This window comes from Anomaloglossus baeobatrachus, chromosome 6 (genome assembly GCF_048569485.1).
Source record: "Anomaloglossus baeobatrachus isolate aAnoBae1 chromosome 6, aAnoBae1.hap1, whole genome shotgun sequence".
NCBI classification, from domain to species: domain Eukaryota; kingdom Metazoa; phylum Chordata; class Amphibia; order Anura; family Aromobatidae; genus Anomaloglossus; species Anomaloglossus baeobatrachus.
This window is the reverse complement of record NC_134358.1, coordinates 59759907-59777291: the sequence shown is the minus strand read 5'-3', so window position 1 is coordinate 59777291 and position 17385 is coordinate 59759907. Positions and strand designations below refer to the sequence as shown.

The following is a 17385-nucleotide window of genomic DNA, read 5'->3' as shown; positions in this document are numbered from 1 at the left end:
CAGTGACCTGAGCTAACATCAATGGGTCAGCCCAGGTCACTGCAGGGAATGACAAGTGCTGCTGTCAGCGAGGTACATTACCTGCGCTGATCTCCAGCACACTGACAGCCCCTGTCACTGAGTTCAATGACCTTCACAGCCAAGTATCGCGAGAGGCCCGTGACATCACCGCTAGTCAGTCTCGGGTCGGAAGCGAGAGGTGATGTGACAAGCGGCGGCCATGGAGGACAGTGACAGCGCTGAGGTCGAGATGGCGGGACTTCATCACCGCAGGTAAGCCGAGCGGGACCATGTGTGCAGAGTGTGTGTGTGTGTGTGTGTGTGTATGTATGTGTACATGCCGCGGGCAGGAGGGGGCGGAGTGAGCTGAGCGGGGAAGTGTGGGCTTCCTGCACGTAACTAGGATAAACATCGGGTTACTAACCAAAGCGCTTTGGTTGGATACCCGATGTTTATCTTGGTTACCAGCTTCTGGCAGGCTGCCAGCGATGGCTCCTGCACACTGTAGCTGTAAAAAGCCCTGCTTTTTGCTGCTAGAACCGTTCTCGAACGTATCTAGAACTATCGAGCTTTTGCAAAAAGCTCGAGTTCTAGTTCGATCTAGAACAGCCCCCAAAATCACTCGAACTTCGAACTGGAGAACCTCAAACCGCGAACCGCGCTCAACTCTACTTATGACTCAAAGAACATCATTCCCTTTGTCAAGCATGGACATGGAAACATTTTGTTTGGAGGGTGTTTCTCTCCTAAAGGTACAGGACTACTTCACCAAATCAATATGACAATGGATGGAGCCATGTAACGTAAATTCCTGAGTGACAACCTCCTTCCCTTCACCAGGACATTAAAAATGGGTCATGGCTGAGTCTTCCAGCATGACTATGAACCAAAATATACAGCCAAGGCAACAAAGGAGTAGCTCAAAAAGAAGCACATTAAGGTCATGGAGTGGCCTAGCCAGTCTCCAGATATTAATCCCATATAACTTACAAAATTGTGAGTTGCAAAAAAGGAATTAGCTACAAAGCCCATCTAGTCCAAAGGCTTTAATTGCCTCGAATAGATTTATGAACCATTCCGAGGTCTTTAAGAACTGTATGCAACCCTTTTAAAGCTAAGTAATGTTATAGTGAACTCAACATATATGGCAATGGGTAAACGGGTGGTAACAAAAACCAATAGACATTTTATCCTTTTAAAAAAATGGGAAATGGTGGATAAAAAACCTTTTGGGTGAGAGATGTGTGCCATGCTAGTGTTTATACAGTAAGTGTACAAGGATAAAGTCATGGCTTTGGGTAGAAAATCAACTGGTGCGTTGTTTGGAAAAAGAAGCAGATAGCTTTATAACAGGATTTCCAAAAATAATTTAATTGTTGAGAGCTTCAATAGGTTTTCTTTTTGGAAAGAGAAAATGCAGTTGCTTTTTAACAAGCCATCCATAAATAACTCCTTTTTTTAAGAGTGGCAGTAGGTTTTCAGATTAGATAGTTACAGAGCAATTACATTTTAACAAGCATTCCCAAAAATACCCCATTTTTGGAAATTTTTGAAAAATTAAGAAGAAATGGCGTTTAAAAAAATCCAGGAATATTTAGCATGTGCATGGTAGGGTTATCAGCAGCATTACAGTAAATCTGTAAAACACAATGGACAGAAAGGATATGTCTGGCTGTCTTTCTGGCTCTCAAATGTTATTTTTCTATCTTCTCGCTAACACGGTACAAAGATACCAAAATATATTGTTTTTGTATCAGTCTATCAGCAGCAGTAGTGGTAGCACCAGCAACACCATAATATAGAATATGAAAACACATGCAATGAGATGTCCTTTGTATAAGGATAGGATTGGCAGCTTAAGAAACACCTCAATAGAGATACATCAGCTTGTACAAGCAGAAGATGGCCAGCTGTGTAGTTGTATCTGCACAGAACAGTATAGAACACAAAGGAAGGGAAGGTAAATGCTGTAGTCATCTAATCAATAGCATCAACCATAAATGAAAACCTTCACTGATCTATGCTATCTATCTATGACTAACATAAGTGTTTGTGAGTCACTGGGCTGTGGGCGGCATTTCACTGATCGTCACAGCTCAGCATCGCTCCTGCTTGCGGCACTCTACAGTAAAGGAGGGAGTAGGGATATGCTGGGTTGTGATGCTGGGCTGTACTGAGCAGTGAAATTCCACACACAGCCCATTCACTCAGGAAAACTGGGGATGGCCATGGGGATGTCAGGTCAACTGGAAGTTGACCTGACATCACCGGGGGGTTCACGCAAAGGGAATGAGTGGAGCACAATAGCGATGGTCACAGGCAGTTTTGGCAACACAAGGTATTTGAGAGAAACCTTGTTTCTCAACATAATATCGATGTGGCTATGAATTTTAACTAGTGAACCACCCCTTTATCGCTCTTCATTATAGACTTTAATGGGCAGCTGTAATTTGATCCCTCACTGAGCAGCCATTTCATTATGTTTTCGACAATACAGATATTTGCAATATTTCTCAGTAAATGATCAATTCAGGATGCTAAAGGTCCCATTACATGCAACGACATCGTTAACATGATGTTGCTGGGGTCACGGAATTCGTGACGCACATCCGGTGTTGTTAGCAACGCCATTGCATGTGACACCTATGAGCGACCGCTAACGATCCCAAAAACTGCAGAAACCATTGATTGTTGACACGTCGTTAATATTCCAAATATCATTGCTCGTTTGGGATGCAGGTTGTTCGTCGTTCCTGAGGCAGCACACATCGTTACGTGTGACACCCCGGGAACGACGAACAACAGCGTTCCTGCATCCTCCGGCAACGAGGTGGGAGTGACGTTAATGTGGCTGCTCTCCGCCCCTCCGCTTCTATTGGTGGCCCGCTGTGTGAGTTCGCTGTGACGCTAATTGAATCTCCCCCTTAAAAAAGAGTTTGTTCGGCAGCCACAGTGACGTTGTTAGGAAGGTATGTTCGTGTGACGCGTACTAACGATAATGTTTGCCATGGGCAGCGATTTGCCGTGACGCACATACGACGGGGGCAGGTGCGATTGCTAGCGACATCACTAGTGACGTCTCTGCGTGTAAAGTGGCCTTAAGAGATGGAATAGAACATTTTTCTCAAAAGATTGCTATATTTCTCAGTAAATGATCAGTTAAGGAGGCAACGAGGAGGAAAAAGAAAGAACATTCTTCTCATAGCATATATTACAAAGTTCCTTAAATTAGCTTGGCCTATTGATTTCTTGAAAGGGTGTTGAAATGACAGTGACCAATTTACATCAAATATTTACTTCACAAGATAAAATTATTAAAATTAGCAATGTGGGCATATTCCTCCAAGCTCATAATATATATGGTGCCAATTTGGGTATTAAACTAAATCCGTGATTCAGAAAATGTGTCCAGCGTTTTCTAATGATTCAATTTGGCCTTATTCTCTAGCATCTCAATTGACATCTGTTAGATACAAATTCGTTTGCAGCAATAGTGAACAATGAACATATGTTTTACTAATATATAACAAGTATATTTACTGGAATTTATTTTTAATGGCATTTATTATATAAAATCTCACCATGACAGCTTGGTAAAACTCGGTTCCATCCAGGTCTTCCATCATCTCCCATGATGCATGTAAGTGTTGAATATCCTTGAAGGACATAGCCAGCGTCACAATAATAAGTGACGGTGGATCCAAGCTTATAATCCATACCAAGTCGAGTGCCATTCATTATATTTCCAGGGTCAAAACAGGATTCTCGCAGTTTGGCTGCAGAAAACAAAACAAAATTCTAAGTGCATTAAAGACTCAAGCTAACAGAACTCTAGTTTTTCCTGAATTTTAACTCAACTTAACCCCGTAAAGACAAAGCAGTCATATATTTTTATTTTTTATATTTTCCCGTCAACATAAATATGCAAGAGTTTGAGTTTTACCACACGGGTCATAGTTTTGAATAGTCTGATTTACCATATTTTTTAGATTATAAGATGCACATTTCCTCCCACAAAATTTGGGAGCAAGATGAGGGGTGAGTGTTATAATCCAAATGTAGCTTATCGGGGATGGTGGAGAGAGGTCATAGGAGGCAGTAGAGATGCAGTGGGTGCTGTACTGCAGGCTTACTGCAAGCAGCGGGCTGTGCTGTGAGCGTACTAAGGGCAGTGGGTTGTGCTGCGGGCTGTGCTGCAGGCAGTGCTGGGGCAGTGCTCGGCATTGTGCTGCGAGCAGTGAGGCAGGAGCTGCCATTCTGAAAATGTCAGCGTTCGGGCTTCAAATATTGGATCCCGAAGACAGAGTGTGCGCAGATGAAGCTCTTGGCTCAATATATCATCTGCGTTCACGCCATCTCTGGCCCATTGATTCCCTGCAACAGACTTAAAGAGAATGATGCCCAGAGGTGGTGCGTGTGCAGATGAGATCTCGGCTTGTCACACTTCAACTTCGGGCACCATTTCTTTGAAGCCCAAACTGTCAACAGCTTCTGGATGCTCCTCCTGCCTCACTGCACCCACAGCATCTGGAACACCTGCTGTACCACTTGCAGCATTGCCTTACTCCACCACTGCCCCTGCCTCCAGTGACCCGGCTCCACCACCACTGCTACCTCCTCCAGTAAGACAGCACCGGATTATAAGATGGACCTCATATTTTTTCCCCATTTTTTCTCTAAGTTTGGGGTCCGTCTTATAATCCGGTGCGTTTTATAAAACGAAAAGTACAACATTTATCTTATGTAATGAATATTGGAAACTATTCCAAATGCAGTACACCAACTTTTTTCCTTACAGTATTTTGTGCTTGTAAAAATGAACTGGTAACATGATTTTCAGGATACTATTATTGCACTAATACTAAAACTTCATAGTTTCTTATTATTTAAGTGGTGTAAAAAAAGCAATTTGCAACAAAAAAAATTGGTTTGTATCTTAATTTTCTGAAATACATCTATATTTAATTTTTTCATCAATAGAGCTATGTGACAGCTTATTTTTTGTGCTTCCTGCTGATGCTTTTATGGACACTTTTTTGCAACGTGTGACATTTGTATCTTTTTATTACATTTCTTTAGGGAATTATGGTAATCAAAATTTGCCAACTCTGGAATTTTTTTTTTTTTTCATTTCAGCTTTCCTTTTATGGGATAAATATTTTTCTATTTTATGAGTTTTGGCAACTATGCACCCATCAATGCAAAATAGGTACCGTATATTTTCTATTTTATAGATTTTGCAATGTAAATTTAGGTAAAAGGGATATGTCAACTGGTACATATTTTTTTTCTATTTTTTTAAAATTCTGTTCATTTTTAATTAGTTCCCTTAGATGAATTAAACCTATATTCTCTTTATCGCCTATGCAATACATTGCAATTCTGTAGTATTGTGAAATAATTGATCTCTTATGAAGACGAACAACAGGATATTAAAAGATAAAAGATCTCATGTGGCAGATGAGGTGCCTTCAGAAGGTCCCAAAATGATTGGCAACTAGAGATGAGCGAACCTCAGGCTCGTGGCTTGGGATTCGGGCTCAGAAGATGATGTGAATATCACCCAGGTGAGTATCGCGCTGTGCTGATGTCTGAGTCATGCGCAGCATTGTGTGCGCTGTCGGAAGTGTGTGATCGGATCAAATTTGACTTACATTCTGCGTTCTAAGATGTAATGTTCATGGAGAAATTAAAATAAAAAAAACACCACCCACCGACCTACGGAGGTGTTTTGCTTTCAACGCAGAGCAAAACACTTCCAGAGGTCGGTGGGTGTTGCTTTTTTTTTTTTTTTACATTTCTCCGTAAAAAATGGTGACTATAGGTGGAGCATGCACAGATGAGATCTCAGCTTGAACTGATAGTGCACTCCGGCCATCATTTCTTTGAAGCCCATACCACCGACATCTTCAGAATGGCCTGTGCCTCATTGCCTGCAGCTAGCACCAGCACAGAGTAGCGCCCACTGCCCAAGCACAGAACAGGACCGGCTCCCCTAGTACAGAGCAGCGCCCACAGCCCCAGGACAGATCAACACCAGCTGCTCCAGCACAGAACAGCACCTGCAGCCCCAGGACAACACCACCACCTGCAGTGGGTGTCTGAACCCCCGTCTGCACCGCTCGCAGCATAGCAGTACTCCAGCACTGCCCCTGACTCTTGTGACCCCCGCTCCACTGCTGCCACCCCTCCTCCCTAGCAAGACACCACCAGATTATAAAATTGGCCCTATATTTTTTTTTACCTTTTTTCCCTCTTAATTTGGGGTGCGTCTTATAATCCAGTGCATCTTATAAAATGAAAAATATGATAATCAATACGAAGAATAATCATTATGTGATACTCCAGTGCCTAGAGACTTTTCTTTATGGTTAATAAAGACAATTACAGGATGGAAACCTCAACTCAATTTCGGAATTAAATAATAGAATTACTATGGGCTAGAAATTCATGCAGAATGCATTTTACTTGGTATAAATGAATGAGACATGACAGTCTTGTTAAAGTAGTCTCTCAGAATATTTTATTCAACTCTGTAAAAAAAAAAGTTATGCAACCAATTACTCAAAAGGGAAATTACAATGTTAAGTGACAACCATTTTGTTCAGTTGGAGTATTTAGAATAGAGTTTATGAGAAGAACCACATGAATTAAATTCTTGGAATTTCCTCTGCGTTACTGGACATTTGCCAAAAAGCTACTACTCCTTGCTGTGACTATAATGGTGCAGGAAACATAAAGTTTGATAATGGGCATTTACTCCTTTACTGAACTTTTTACCTTCCATTAAAATAGATTTTCATAATCAGTCAAATCCATGTCAACTAGTATCAATATACTCCATGGTATTGGTTTTGCCAACATTCCACGGAGTACGGAAGCACAAGATAATGGCTGAAATGTCAAAGATTTTCAAGCAATGTAAAACCAATCTTGGGGTGTCCCTAAAATATAGTACATTTGCATCACAAAGCACTTTTTTTCAATTATTTTGTGCTTTGCAGTTAGCAAAAAACATATGAAACTTCAGAAAGCAACAATGTAGTTTTGCAAAAAAACAAAAAAACAAAAGGAAAACTGGTGGTGACATGTTAGGTGTACTCAGCGCTGGCTTTGGATTGGGTGATGCAATGTTCCGAATTTTCTGTTGATGTAGCATCCCACTGTGTATAATATACTGTATTTTTTTTTTATTATAAGATGCAGTTTTCCTCCCAAAAATTTGGGAGGAAAATGAGCCATGCGTCTTATAATCTGATTGTAGCTTACCGGGCGTGGTGGAGAGAGGTCGAAGGAATCAGGGGAAATGCTACGGGCCACTGGCGCTGTACTGCGAGCTTACTGTAGGCTGTGCTGCAGGCTATGCTGCAGGCTGTGCTGCGGGCTGTGAGGCAGGAGCTGCCATTCTAAAAATGTCAACGGTGTGGTTTTAAAAAATGGTGCCCGGAGTCCGCACGCGCACAGATGGAGCTCTCAGCCAAGATCTCATCTGCGCAAGCACAGCCTCCAGCCGATCGCTCACCCTGCAGTGGAGTTAAGGAAAATGACTCCCAGAGATGGCGCATGTGTAGATCAGATCTTGGCTTGTCAGTGAGCCGAGAGCTCCATCTGCACATGTGCTGACTCCGGCACAATTTCTTTAAAGCCTGCACAGCCAACAGTTTAGGGATGATCTTCCTGCCTCACAGTGCCCACAGCAAACATCTGGGACACCCACTGCACTGCCCGCAGCATCACCCCACTCCATCACCACCCCTGCCTTATGCAACTTTGCTCCACCACAGCTGCCACCCCGCCTCTAGTAAGCCAGCACCAGACTATAAGACTGGCCCTATATTTTTTCATTTTTTCTCTAAATTTGGGGTGTGTCTTATAATCTGGTGCATCTTATAAAACAAAAAGTACAGCAGATCCCAAATAACACAAATCTACAGTTTACAAATAACATTTCCTGAAATTGTACAACTAAGAGCATCATGATTGTGCATAAGAGAACTCAGGTCCATGGTCATGATGGCTATTCACACGTTCTTCAGTGCTATTGATGTCACATCGATGATGCCAAAATATGTAGCCAATGCTGATTGGCCAATCCAAAGTGTGCTGCCTTTAAAGCAGATTTCTACCCAACCAATATTTTTAGTGTCCATCTATACATTGTGGATAGACTAAATATGGATTAGGAAATATACTTTTAGCAATTTTTGTCCTTGAACCATAATAGCTTGGAAGGTGTCGTAGGTTGTTAAATACAGACTGTAATGTCAATGTATACACATGGGTAAAGATAGAATAGATAGATAAGAAAGATAGGCATCAGTATTTTGTTGGAGATGCACTAGATGGTCTTTACAATGAATTTTTGGGTGTCTAAAATTTGGTAACTACAATATTTTAATAATATTTTATGACTCTAGAATTTATAAAATCAAAGAAAGTAAAAAAAAAAGATGTGATATCAAGGCCCATTCTATCCATATATCTCATTTTCTTTTTTCGTATTGTTTTAATGAATAAACTGGTGTTATATTTGTTATTTACTCAAGTGTTAAGATTTCATTAACCATCACATGGGTTGTCTGTTCTCTAGCTAAAAGTCTGCAGTTGTGTACCATAAAGCATTTTTTACATATGATTATACCATATGCAAAGATATTATTATTATTATTATTGTTATTATATTATTATATAAAAATATTATTTATATTAAAGGAGTGGTCAAGGTTAGATCTCTAAGCCTTCAGTCAGTTGGTATTACTACATACTTCTGATGCCTGACAGCGTATGGTGCACACATTCTAAGGATTGCACGGTGTTGCTAGTGAGAGCGGACAGGCAAATGACCACATATACAGTATGGGAATTGCATACTCATGTGTCAACTAGACATGCCTGGTCTGCATATGCATGTCTAGTTATAATAGGCACCTGAAACATACAAATTGCAGACTGCCCCCTCTTACCAATAATACCCAATAATCTTGACAGTGTGCGCACTGTACACTATCAAGATTGGAAAATCAGCAGTCACATAGAGTGAATGCAGACTTGAAGCTCAATCCTTGACAACCATTAGTTTTAACAAAGGGTCTTTGCACATGGTATTACTATGCATTGACACTTTTTGGTACAAGACTCTTGATGTCTGTGTTATGTTTTAACAGGCACACACGTGATTGTTCTCCTGGCAATAAGCCCATATTAACATTACAAATGATACGCAGAAGCGGTTTTTTAACAACTGCGCAATACCTTTATACTGGGAAGAGGTAGGTTAGCTCCAGGTCATCCATTTAAGGAAATGGTCATGGGTGTACGTGGTCAGAGTAGAAGAAAGTCCAAATCCAATCCAAAAAAGAGAGAAAGCAACGGCATAATCCATCCAATATTCCAAAGTGCTTTATTTACTTCTTTCGGTGCAGGTTAAAAATAGCGGGGAAAAAGGTAGGCCCCCATAGTAACATTACTCCCCACTGCATCCTTATGACATGAAGAGGAAGCGGTAATTTGCCCCAAAGGTGTGCACTCATTCAGATAGATGTGTGGCCATTCTCATCATGACACATTCTTGGCATCACTGCTCCATACCCTCCTCTCGATGATAGGAGGTGGGGATGGTGACCAATGATGTCAAACAACAAGGCCTGGGTTCTGGCAAGTGGTCTTGCCCAGATGATTGCCACTTTAGACTGCCCTGATTCATTGGCTAGCGCTAATATAAAAGGTACCTTGCACTATTGTCTTACACACCCCCAGGAAGGAGCTAATATGAAATGCATCCTTGGGTTTTCTTTCCAGGCAGTCCCAGGTGATTATTTCTATGTCTTTGCTATTTATTACAGTATTCAGGCACTTTATTCAGAATGGCCCGCTAGGGTAATTTTTTTTACCTATCCTATGTTCCTGCTTACCATTCACCTGCTACCACCAACGGTTACAAAGTATAACTGCAGCTATCGATTTATGTCTATTATGCACTGCCTGACTGCCTGGGACATTTGTACGTTTCCATGCTGGCTTCATATTCTTACTAGAAGGCTGCTGTATTTTAAGATTTAACATATATATATATATATATATATATATATATATATATATATATATATATATATATATATATATATATATATATATATATATACACACACACTGCATACCATATGTATATGGTACCCTATGGTACCATATGTACATGTACATATATGTACATGTCTTCATATTTATATTACTGTAGTCTGACATGGTTATGCTTCTGTGTTATCACCTTCCTTTTTCATTCTTGACACTATTTTAATAACTAAATAAAATTATTTTTTTTGTTAGCTGGGTTAAATTGCTTCAAGTTGCCCATATTATAGAAAGCCTTTCTCTTTATCATTTTCTCTTTTTTAAAGTCTATAGAAATTTTAGAAAGAGCCGCATAACATTACAACCTTTTATTTTAAGTAAATAGAGAAAGACACAATTAGGGATTAACTAATGGGAGTGAGTGGACCTTTTGTTTAATTGATAACTACCGGCAAGTGCCCCAAACAATTTGTACTGTCTTTAATAATAAATGATTTAGTTTGTTATGTAAACTAATGAAATCAAAATTGTTTTTGTATTTCGAAAAAATAAAAAAAAATAAAAAAATTTTAACATTAGAGAAATATAAAAACAATTTTGATTGCATCAGTTTACATAACAAACTAAATCATAACATTACATAACAAACTAAATCATATATATATACAAAAACAATTTTGTATATATATATATATATATTTAGATTTTTTTTAAGTTGGAAACATTACAAAAATACAAAAAAATTTGAGTGCGTTAGTTTACATAACAAATTGAATAATTTATAATGTTACAGTATTTAAATATTTTTTTTAAATTTAAATATATATATATATATATATATATATATATATATATATATATATATATTTATATATGTATATATTTAAAACAATTTTAATTTTTATATTGTACCATTATTGAGGTTTAAAATATTCTACCATTTTACTCCAAAGTAAAAAAGTAAAATGTAGGGTAGTCTGAGCCTATAATCACATGCTAGAGATGAAGATGAACTCACAGAGTGGATTCGAGTAAACGTAAGCAAGGCATGACTTCAGGATCAGTCTGGAAAATTTAGGAGATTAATAGATCCGCATGAAGTCATAGTGAAAATAATTGTAGAAACATTTTAACTAGAATCAAAATTAAAATGGCTTTATTGCAAAATATTGTTGTCAAGATTAACATTACCATCATTATATTTAGTGATATACAAATTACATCATGTACTAATGCCATCAAAGAAAATGTAAAAGTACAACAAAGCAGATATATTACCTTTGTATTCCAGATGAAAGCCAGTAAAACTGACTGATCCATCACTCCGAAAAGCCAAATGCATGTTATTGGAACCACTTTCAATTCTTTCTGGTAATTTGCTGTCCTGAAAACTTCCAATCAGAGGACTGTATACATCTGGCCCATCATAAATATACAGGAAGTCATAATTTGGCTCGATGCTGAAACTGTTGGACAAAACCAGTCAATTAATTAGCACTCAGACATTTCAATTAGTTTTCTATAATTAAATGAGTTTAATTAATTTGTTTATACATGCTCTTCCACACCCCATCTAAAACACTTTGCCATCTATTCCATTTTTACTGCTTGATCTCATAGCAAATCGTTTTATATGGGTTGAGAAGCATTCACTATAATAAATAAAGGATAGTTAGAGCAATCAAAAACATGTTCTATATATAGAAATATATATATATACAGCTGATTTTAAGAAAGAATATTAGACAAGGAAAAAAAAAATAATTTTGGGTACGGTGACAAACCAAAGCTGCCATGTTCATGCAAACACCAGACCTGCCTACAATAGAGATGAGCAATCCTGAGGTTTGGTTTTCAAACTGAACACCATATCGGGTTTGGAGTTCAAATGCTTTATGTGTGAGCTTAACTTGCGCAAGCAACTATGTGCTCAGGTACTTTCGGTGATCAGTCCTGCGCGAGCCGCTTGCAGTGTTTGACTGGTGCACACTGGGGGTAACAGCTTGATCACATGTAGTGTGCAACCCCCCAAACAGTTTGAAAATGCTCGCCCACCGTCCCCTGGAAGTGATCTGCTTATGGCTGGCTGTGTGCAGGCGGAGACTCAAACTTCCAAATAATGTTTCCAAACCTCCTCGGGCAAGGTTCGAACACATGGAGGTTTAGTTTGTTTGCTGCCAGGAAACCGAACCTCCAACTGTTTGCTCATATTTACCTACAAGGACAAGTTCATGCACCCATGTGCTGGCATTTCAGAGTTACCACAAAGTCATATACTCCTTTTCTCATACAGGTGTTCTTAGCATTCAACCACATGGGACAGGGCCACCTGCCATATGCAATCATACCCAGATAGAAATATTAAGTCTACAAAGGACACTGTACTACAGCATATTTGTGCTAAAAGAGGTATTCCCATCTTCAAGATCCTGTCCCTATGTGTAGTAGGTGCTATAAATGGGAGAGAAAGGCGCAATAGGGTCTTACCCGGTATGAGGTTGGAAAGAAATAAAGAGTAGTGCACTCACCTGATGAGGTTGTGCTATTCACAACCCCTTATGAACGTTTGTAAGTACCCGGGTGTTTCAGCAGCGGCCCCGTTCAAGTATGTGGTGTATTGTAGAAAACAGGAAAAAAGGTGTTTCATGCCGCGCTAAAAACCACAGATGCTGGTATATTAAACATTTCTCTTTTATTTCACAGTTCTACGCGTTTCAGAGACATGTCTGTCTCCTTCTTCAGGAAAAAAAAATCATGATTTCTTTTTCCTGAAGAAGGAAACGGACATGTCTCTGAAACGTATAGAACTGTGAAATAAAAGAGAGATTTTTAATATACCAGCATCTGTGGTTTTTAGCGCGGCATGAAACACCTTTTTTCCTGTTTTCTACAATATATGTGTAGTAGGTGCAATAATAAGAATCTTGGCAAATACCTCCAATTAGAAATTTAGGATAGTTTTCCCGATTCACTATGTGACTTACCTAATGCAGGACTTTAGGTATCCATGGGGTAATGTTCACATATATAGGGACAAGTAGTTAATTGGTAGTGGGAGTAACTAGAGATGAGCGGTTCCATGGAGGTTCAGTTCACCGGCAGTCAAGGAGCCAAGCCTCAACTGACTTGAGCTTGACCCGAACCCTGGAGCAAGTAACTGATTGGCAGTTTGAGTCTCAGCCCACTGCCAGCCATAAGCAGATTACTTCCGGGGGAGGATGGGCTTTCTTTTTCAAACTATTTTTTGGGTTGCACACTACATGTAATGGTGCTAATGTTACCCTCAGTGCGAGCCGTTCAAACACTGTAAGTGGCTTGCACAGAACTGAGCATCGAGCGTAAATGAGCACAGCGTTGCACGCGAGAGTGAAATTTGCATGTAAAGCTTCCGAACCTTGATTTTCAAGGTAGTGTTTGGTTTGAAAATCGAACCAGGGGTTCTCTCATCTCTAGTCATAACCATAGATACCCAAGTTCCTGCATTGCCCTGCACATGAAGAAAGAGACATAGCTAATCAGGAAAACTATACTACATTTCTAATTAGAGATATTTGCTAATATTATTATTATTATTATTATTATTATTATTATTATTATAATTACACCTACTACATATTGAGATGGATTTTGGAGCTGGGAATACCCCTTTAACTCAATAACTGGGATAATCCACAGAGATACAAAATTTCAATTATACTAAATCATACAATAAATGTGATTTAAGGGGGCTTTACATGCAATGACATCGCTAACGAGATGTCATTGGGGTGATGGAATTCGTGACGCACATCCGGCATCGTTAGCGAGATCGTTGCGTGTGAAACGCACGAACGACCGTTAATGATCAAAATTACTCACCTAATCGTTGATTGTTGACACGTCGTTCTAATCCCAAATGTTGTTGCTGTTGCAGGACACAGGTGGTTCGTCGTTCCTGAGGCAGCACACATTGCTACGTGTGACACCGCAGAAACGACAAACAACACCATACCTGCGGCCACCCGCAATGAGGAAGGAAGAGGTGGGCGGGATGTTACGGCCGCTCAGCTCCGCCCCTCCGCTTCTATTGGGCGGCCGCTTAGTCACGCCGCTGTAACACCAAACAAACCGCCCCCTTAGAAAGGAGGCGGTTCGCCGACCACAGCGACATCGCTAGGAAGGTAAGTATGTGTGACGGGTCCTAGCGATGTTGTGCGCCACGGGCAGCGATTTGCCCGTGACGCACAACCGACGGGGGCGGGTGCTTTCACCAGCGACATTGCTAGCAATGTCCCTGCATGTAAAGCAGCCTTAAGTCTCTTTAAATTAGCAAATTTGAGATTGTGTGGGTGACAGCCACAAAACTCATCTGAATGGTGCAGTTGAGCATGTGCATTTCTGCTTCAATCATTGTCTAAGGACATCCAGGGATTAGTGACGACAATGCTTGGCTATCTATGACAGCACTCCAGAACAACGAATATATAAGAATTACGCTTGCTCAACATCTGGTCTATTAGTAGGAATTCAAAAGGTCAGAACCCTGTCAATCAAAAATGTATTGCTATCTCAAAAGTAGAAGACAGCTTGCAAACGTGATAAATCCCTTTAATCTGTTATCAGGTTTTTGCTAACATATTTGAGAGCAGCATAATATAGGAAAACAGACCTTGATTCTAACAATGTATCACTAAAGGCCGAGATCGCTAGCGTGCGTACCTGCCACCATCATTTGTGCATCACGGGCATATCGCTGTCCGTGGTGCACAAAATCACGCGGACCCATCACACTACTTACCTGCCTAGCAACGTCGCTGTGACTGGTGTACCACCTCCTTTCTAAGGGGGCCGTTCGTTCAGCGTCACAGCGACATCATTAAGCGGGCGCCCAATCAAAGCGGAGGCGCCAAGATGAGCGGGATGAACATTCCACCCACCTCCTTCCTTCCGCATTGCGGGCGGGATGCAGGTGAGGTGAAGTTCCTCATTCCTGCGGTGTCACACATAGCGATGTGTGCTGCCACAGGCACGACGAACAACATCGTAACTGCAGCAGCAACGATAATTGAGATTAGGAGGGCTTGTCACCGATTAGCGATTTTGAACGTTTTTGCAACAATTCAAAATCGCTAATAGGTGTCACACGCAACGACATCGCTAACGCGGCCGGATGTGCGTCACACAATCCGTGACCTCCTTTAGCGATGTCGTAGCGTGTAAAGCGGCCTTTAGTTTACTGGGTACAAACCAAGATAACCAAGGGAAATGGTAGTCATGGGTCACACATAGGACCACAAAGTCAATGATACAATATACACAACTTTTTTTGCAAAAATATAGTAAATATTTTATTTATATAAAGTGAGCAGTAAAAAAAGTGACAGTACAGCAGCAATATTAAAGGTATTAAAAGAACAATGAACAGGCTTAAATTGTGTCACTAATGCAAAACACATGGGTCCACATTCCATATGGGGAGTGGTGTCGCAATGTATGTAAAGCATAGACAGTACCGACTCCCATATGCACCTATGTACTAAATGAAGAATTGCCCCACTCATAACAAGATCAAGTGTAAACAGTCAGGGGACACCTCAATGTGTGTCCTAACATGCAGGGCCATAATTCAAGTAAGAAATCCTCAGTGCATAGGGGACTCCAGGGTGACTCCACGGCCCCCCGAAAAAGATAGCGAAACGTGCGCGTCGGGGCACGTTTTCCTCGGGTTCCACACTATCCATTATGGGTGAGTCTAAGACGGGATTACACTAGTGTTCTCTTGATATTATATTCTTCCACCTGTCTGCCTATGAACCAGCGTACGTTTTGACCCCCCTATGCACTGAGGATTTCTTACTTGAATTATGGCCCTGCATGTTAGGACACACATTGAGGTGTCCCCTGACTGTTTATACTTGATCTTGTTATGAGTGGGGCAATTCTTCATTTAGTACATAGGTGCATATGGGAGTCGGTACTGTCTATGTTTTACATACTTTGCGACACCACTCCCCATATGGAATGTGGACCCATGTGTTTTGCATTAGTGACACAATTTAAGCCTGTTCATTGTTCTTTTAATACCTTTGATATTGCTGCTGTACTGTCACTTTTTTTGCTGCTCACTTTATATAAATAAAATATTTGCTATATTTTTGCAAAAAAAGTTGTGTATATTGTATCATTGACTTTGTGGTCCTATGTGTGACCCATGACTACCGTTTCCCTTGGTTCTCTTGGTTTGTGCTCAATTATTCTGGGTATAGTCACAATATAATGTTACATTTGGTCATACATCTTGACCTCCTCCGCTTTATCCATTTAGTTTACTGGGTGCAGCAGTTTTGACACAATCTTTGGATGTAGCAAGCAGTAGAGCTCAGAAAGAAAACTCTACCAGCTCCAGAGTTTTCTATGTACATTGTCTATTTTATAGCTGCTTATCAGAGGAGGAAGCATGGTCCAACAACTGCTAATGAGCCTTGTAGTCCAAGCAGTGATAATCTCCTGGGGATAAAACATTCATTGTAAGTAAAGGATAACACACAGCCTGATAAGGGACACATAGCTGAATTCAATGTTTTAATCCCTATATCATTCTGTCTCCAGATTACGTAGTAAAAACCTGCTGATAGATTATCGTTAAGAAAACTTACATTTTATACTTCATAGATAACAGCTTTAACTTCTAAGGTGAGCTAGCAGTTTAAGAAGTCTCCGTTGATATATTCAATGTTTGTTCGCAGCCAGACGATGTAGACACACAGTGGGTGGCATTGCACTAGACATATTATATTATCTTCCCTAATTAACTTTTATGAAATCTTTATCAAATTTTGTTAAGAATTCCCTCAGCAACATAATGATAAATGGGAGATCTCAGGAGAGCGGCAAACTTAATCCCAACACAACTTGATCTTTTATCATTTAGAAGTAGCTGCATATTTCATGTTTCCTGTAGATGTATGAACCTGAAATAGTTTTGTTAACAAGATCAGTATTTCTTTGAGAAGAGGTCATATCACATTATATTAAAGTCATTCGGTATGATGTTTATAAAAGATTATTTTTTTTCTGTACCTATTTACTCCTACATGTTCATATATTCTCAGCATAAAGGAGAATATACTAATCGCCATGTACATACCAATTATTACTTTATCTATTGAAGAACATTGGAGCAAGTAAACATGGCCAAGTTTAATTACCATGGTAATGAAAAAAGATGTATGCTCACCAAGTGCAGGTAATATCCTTCAGTGGTATTGTATTGGATGGAGCCCAGTTCTTCACCATAGAACCAGTGGAAATACAACAAAGAAGAAAAAAAGGAAGAAA

The 17385-nt window shown here is 40.0% G+C and overlaps 1 protein-coding gene across 7 annotated transcripts in view; it reads right to left on the bottom strand.

Moving 5' to 3' along the window:
- CSMD3 (CUB and Sushi multiple domains 3) overlaps nucleotides 1-17385 on the bottom strand; it is a 2007504-nt gene that overhangs the window by 676944 nt on the left and 1313175 nt on the right. For all 7 annotated transcript variants that reach the window (XM_075352941.1, XM_075352934.1, XM_075352935.1 and 4 more), the window contains 2 exons: nucleotides 11347-11534; nucleotides 3582-3776 (listed from right to left, as the gene is read on the bottom strand). In XM_075352941.1, the coding sequence (XP_075209056.1) occupies nucleotides 3582-3776; nucleotides 11347-11534 (383 nt within the window). The remainder of the gene's footprint in view (nucleotides 1-3581; nucleotides 3777-11346; nucleotides 11535-17385) is intronic.